The sequence below is a fragment of the Symsagittifera roscoffensis genome, chromosome 2 (genome assembly GCF_963678635.1).
Source record: "Symsagittifera roscoffensis chromosome 2, txSymRosc1.1, whole genome shotgun sequence".
Classification (NCBI taxonomy): Eukaryota; Metazoa; Xenacoelomorpha; order Acoela; family Convolutidae; genus Symsagittifera; species Symsagittifera roscoffensis.
In genome coordinates, this window is record NC_087063.1 from 16074067 (window position 1) to 16079677 (window position 5611).

The following is a 5611-nucleotide window of genomic DNA, read 5'->3' on the forward strand; positions in this document are numbered from 1 at the left end:
AACGATATACCGATAAATATAAATCACGTGTCAAAAATTTAGAACTGGGAAAAGCCGTTGAGCAAGTGAGTTGGTAGGTTTAATTTAAGTGATGTAATTTGATCAATTTTGTTTTATGAATGGTGACAAATGCTTCCGTGATTTCACTGTAATAACGTTATTACTTCCAATTCGTGGCATGGGAGGGTACTGCTCTTTACTCCTTCACCACTGAAGCCTCCTTTCCGCTGTCGTCTCTAATTAGCTGTCTTATCGTGCGTGATCGTCACGATAAGAGTCCTCGTTTTTTCTTACGTTCACGTTCGACTGTTTTTGACTATTTCTGCTGTTGTTCTGTTTTTCGTTACTTTTTCGACTCAAAATGGCTGTTTTAGCATTTCTCAGAAATGTGACGTCACTATTCGAATGTTTGAAAATTAAAATTCCGGAATATTCTGACCCTCCTTTGCAACAGTTCTCAATCCCTAAGGCCTCTATTTCTAATTTCGTGTTGTGCCGGAAGGTTACGCTGTGCCAATCTGGCAGAATGGCACATTACCGATTGGCGCATTTTGTTTGTATGACGTCAATTCTGTTTTCATGCAGTTATAGGTTTCAAATAACAAGAGCAGTGGGGCTTTTGCCACCACTGATAAGAGTATTGCGTGTTTTCAAAATAGATTTTTCAAGTTTTTTCCTTACTTCAGCCGTGAGACCCTTTTTCATGAAAACATGCATTTCAATAATTCTGAAAGCATGTCAAAATTTCTGAAAGCATGTAAAAAATTCTGAGAGCATGTCAAAATTGTGTTTTACAGGTTATTTGCACAAGTTAAATGTCTCGTGGGCGTGGGAGAGGTGGCGGATTTGGCTCCAAAGGAGGCGCAGCGGATCTCCTAGGGGTCAGAAGAGAAGATATGCCGGCAGCTGTCAGAGAACCACCTCCACTTTTTCCACCTGTTGACCCTCCTTTAAATTTAGATATTGACCATGGCTTAGTTGAGGCCAAACAGGAGTTCCGAGTTATGATGCAGAACTCTGAATATTACTTCCGCGAGGAACGTGCTTTTTCGGTGAAACGATATACCGATAAATATAAATCACGTGTCAAAAATTTAGAACTGGGAAAAGCCGTTGAGCAAGTGAGTTGGTAGGTTTAATTTAAGTGATGTAATTTGTTCAATTTTGTTTTATGAATGGTGACAAATGCTTTGCACATTCAATGAGTAGAATGATTTCAGGTTCTTCTACCTTTAGAACTCAGGACGAGAAAGCGTGCACAGCCTACCAAGGCGGCACTGAGCAAAAGATCAAATATCGAAGACCGCCTGACTGAGCTATCCGAAAAAGAGTCGAAAGCTCTCACTGAGGAAACGCCAGTGGGCGAAACTGCCTCGGATGACGAAGCTGATGAGAAAAAACAGGCTGAGCAGCAGCAACGTGAACGAGCTCTTGAGTCGGATATTGAAGAAGTCGAGGAGGGCGACGAGGAGGAATCAAATGACTATGAGTTGAATTATTTTGATAACGGCGAGGACTATTTGATGGATGATGACCTTGGAGGTGGAGGTGGAGACGAAGATGGTCCTGTTTACTAAAACCGGAAACTATATTTCGATCTAATTTGTAATTTAGGTCTGACTGTGTCGTTGTGGATGTTCATTTGATCAATTATTTATGTTCTAGCTGTTTGATTTACCTCGCCGGCATAAGCTAAGAGTTATTTAGAAACTAATTTTGTTTGTCAGATGGTCCATGAATTAGGGAAATGCGTTCTCTGTTTGCATAATTGAGGTTATTTTAAAATCTGTTCAAAGCTATTTGTAGTCACATGCGGTATAATTTTCCTGGAGAATTATATTTTACAGCTTGTGTATAGTTTCTTTGAGGTTCGATGAAAAGCTCTTTATTTCTATTAAACAGTTTGTCCACTTAAATTCTAGCATTTTAAGTGTAAAATTTACGCGCGGTGCGACGAAGCAGTAGCTGACTTTTGGCAGGGAATTCCGAGAGTGAGACCCGTAGGCTGTCTCAGTAGTTGTAGTTCTCACGTCCAGTCCCACAATGCTTGGTCTGGAAACTGGACACATTCCCCTGTGTAGTTTGCCCTCCGGGTGCCCTTTGAAGTTCAAATAGGCCAATGCTGGTTTTCTGATTGCGGTGCACGAATTTGATATTGAGATTAGCAAATTGGTAGTTGGTTGGGTAGCGTTATCAAATCCGAATATGTTGAATTTTTCAGGTAAACGACTAGTTGAACAAAATCGTTTGATCGATTCGGTGTAGCAGTTGGCATATCTGTTTTGGCCTACAGATATAATTTGAGCCATTCTGTATTTTAAATGGCCGTTCTATTGGATTTTTTTTCTTGTGTAAACCAACTCTTAATTTTTGAACTTTTTTTCGCTCCTTACTATTTTTTGCTTCTTCGTATTAAATGGTTTCGGCTGATGTTCTATCTGCTTAGTTGCCTCAAAATTGGGCGTTAGAGGACCAAAATGTATCCGAGTGTTATTTTTTTGATGTTTTTTTTATGAAAAAAAATGTTTTTAAGGCGTTGATTTTTTCAGGATTTTGTTAAAGTTGATCTTTTGCAGTTTGACAATTGAGATTTATTTAAAAGATCTAATCAAAATCAGTTGATAAAAAGAGGGGAAGGCAAATGAGAAAACAGTAATTGCGCGAAAAAACGTGAGCGAGTTCTAGTTTCAAAAATGCTTCATAGTTGTGACATTTTTCAGTGGAATAAAATTATAACCTATTGAGCTTTCTCAATTTGGATCTTGTAATCGGGAACTAGACCTTTTTCCCCGAAAACACTTTTCTTACAAATGAAGTTGTTTTTATTACTCAACCTTTGCAACTTCCGGGCTCCTTTCCATTTGGCCTAGAGGTAACGCGGTTGCCTTTGTACTCGAGAAGATTACGGAGTTCGAGTCCCCGTCGGACCTTTGTTGCTGTAACTACATCATCTCTGCTCCGAACTTCTGATAGGATTGGAGAGATCGATTATGTTTGAGAGAGAGAGAGGAGAGAGATAGTTAAGGAACTTTTGTTTACATTTTTTTTTGTTCTCGGCAAATCTACCACTGCAGTTCCCCCAGAGTCTCTAGCGGCAAAATTGAGGTAGAAGCAGAACCACCTCTTCCAGTGATAGCGTCTTCGTGCTGGTGTCCACACCTGCTCTGTATAGCACGATCAAGAAGAAAGTTTGAAGGTTTGATATCAAAAAAGTCCCGTTCCAGGGGCTAGGATCTTCGGCGTGCGGCTTAAGCGGTCAGTTTTTATTAAGAGGGGAGAGCTGGTTTAAGAGGGCAGTTTTTAAAGGGGTAGAGCCGAGAAAATTTTCCGCTATATGAGGTTGTCTGTTAAGCTGCAGGTGTTTGGCGGCATCTTCGGGATTTTCTCATAAGCTCTAGATAGTAAGGGAGGTACGGTGTATCCGGTTACAAAAGAGATGTTCGGTGGCGTGAGTTCCTATGTAACAGCTTGGACAGACGTCTTGTCTTTTGTGTCTTTTGTTGGTCTGTTTGTGATAGTCGCTATTTAGACGAGTCGATTAACCGGATCTAAGATGAGTAAAGTGTACATCTGGTGTTCCCGTCGAACTTTTTTTCGTTTGCTGGCTATAATGTTGGGGTTTATTTTGCCAAACAGCTGGGATTTTTCATTAAGAAATTTCTGTAATTCATATGTGAAGATCTTTCATTCGTCTCACATTATCATGCATAGAGATGCTCTCCTGGTTTTCGACAAGCAAGTGTTCAATGGTGGGATCGAAACCTTTGTGGTTGATAGTATGATCTTGGTAGCGGCTGAGAAGAAACTGCTTTGAGAGCATTTGTTTTTGTTTTCGGACCAGAAGTATTTTTGTTTCGTCGTTTAGAAATGTGATGTCACTCATTCGTTGGCACCCTGTTGTTGTTCTTAGCTCATTGTTTTATTTCACTTGAACGTGATGCCACTTTGTGTAAATTAGGGTGGGTCAAATGGGAGCTGCATTGGTCAAGACACTCTTCCCAATTGCTTTCTAGGTTACATTGAGTGTTTTTTTAAGAGCAAGCCCAGCTTCGAAGAATGTATGCCTCTGCGAGGCTGGACCACACAACCCACATCTAGGAGCTGCGCAAACCCCTTTCACCCTACGTCGGTCTCGATGAAAAGCTCTTGATTTCTTTTAAACAGTTTGTCCGCTTAAATTCTACTTTGAAGTTTAAATAGGTCAATGCTGATTTTCTGATTGCGGTGCTCGAATTTGATATTGAGATTAGCAAATTGATGTTTGGTTGGGTAGTGTTATTAAATCGGAATATGTTGAACTTGTCAGGTGAACGACTGCTTGAAGAAAATCGTTTGATCGATTCGGTGTAGCAGTTGGCATATCTACTTTCGGCCAACAGATTAATTTTGATTCTTCGGATTAAATGGTTTCGGCTGATGTTTTATCTGTTTAGTTGCCTCAAAATTGGTCGTTAGAGGACCAAAATGTTACTGAGTGTTTTTTTTCACGTTTTTATCAATGAAAAAAATTTCTTTTTCAAGGAGTTGATTTTTTTTCAAGTTTTTATGTTACGGTTGATCTTTTGCATATTGACAATTGAGGTTTATTTGAAAAGTTATAGTCAAAATCATTTGATAAAAAGATGGGAAGGCAATTGACAAAACAGAAATTGCGCGAAAAAACGTGAGCGAGTGCTAGTTTCGAAAATGATTCATAGTTTTTACATTTTTCAGTGGAATAAAATATTAATCTATTGAGCTTTCTCAATTTGGATCTTGTAATCGAGAACTAGAACTTTTTTCCCTAAAAAACTTTTCCTACAAATGAAGTTGTTTTTATTAGTCAACCTTTGCAACCTCGGGCTCCTTTCCATTTGGCCTAGAGGTAACGCGGTTGCTTTTGTACTCGAGAAGATTACGGAGTTCGAGTCCCCGTCGGACCTTTGCTCCGAACTTTTGATAGGATTGGAGAGATCGATTGAGTTTGAGAGAGAGAGAGGAGAGATAGTTAAGGAACTTTCGTTTACGTTTGGTTTTGTTCTCGGCAAATCTACCACTGCAGTTCCCCCAGAGTCTCTAGCGGCAAAATTGAGGTAGAAGCAGAACCACCTCTTCCAAAGATAGCCTCTTCGTGCTGGTGTCCACACCTGCTCTGTATAGCACGATCAAGAAGAAAGTTTGAAGGTTTCATATCAAAAAAGTCCCGTTCCAGGGGCTAGGATCTTCGGCGTGCGGTTTAAGCGGTCAGTTTTTATTAAGAGGGGAGAGCTGGTTTAAGAGGGCAGTTTTTAAAGGGGGAGAGCCGAGAAATTTTTCCGCTATATGAAGTTGTCTGTTAAGCTGCAGGTGTTTGGCGGCATCTTCGTGATTTTCTCATAAGCTCTAGATAGTAAGGGAGGTACGGTGTATCCGGTTATAAAAGAGATGTTCGGTGGCGTGAGTTCCTATGTAACAGCTTGGACAGACGTCTTGTCTTTTGTGTCTTTTGTTGGTCTGTCTGTGATAGTCGCTATTTAGACGAGTCGATTAACCGGATCTAAGATGTGTAAAGTGTACATCTGGTGTTCCCGTCGAACTTTTTTTCGTTTGCTGGCTATAATGTTGGGGTTTATTTTGCCAAACAGCTGGGATT

At 40.1% G+C, this 5611-nt stretch overlaps 1 protein-coding gene across 1 annotated transcript; it reads left to right on the forward strand.

The window, feature by feature from the left end:
• Positions 1–295: 295 nt before the first annotated feature.
• LOC134839526 (DNA-directed RNA polymerase III subunit RPC7-like) lies at positions 296–1904 on the forward strand. The gene is made up of 2 exons (XM_063855107.1): positions 296–1121; positions 1221–1904. Exons 1-2 carry the CDS (start codon positions 816–818, stop codon positions 1575–1577), a joined length of 663 nt encoding a protein of 220 aa, XP_063711177.1. The 5' UTR covers positions 296–815; the 3' UTR covers positions 1578–1904.
• Positions 1905–5611: the final 3707 nt, after the last annotated feature.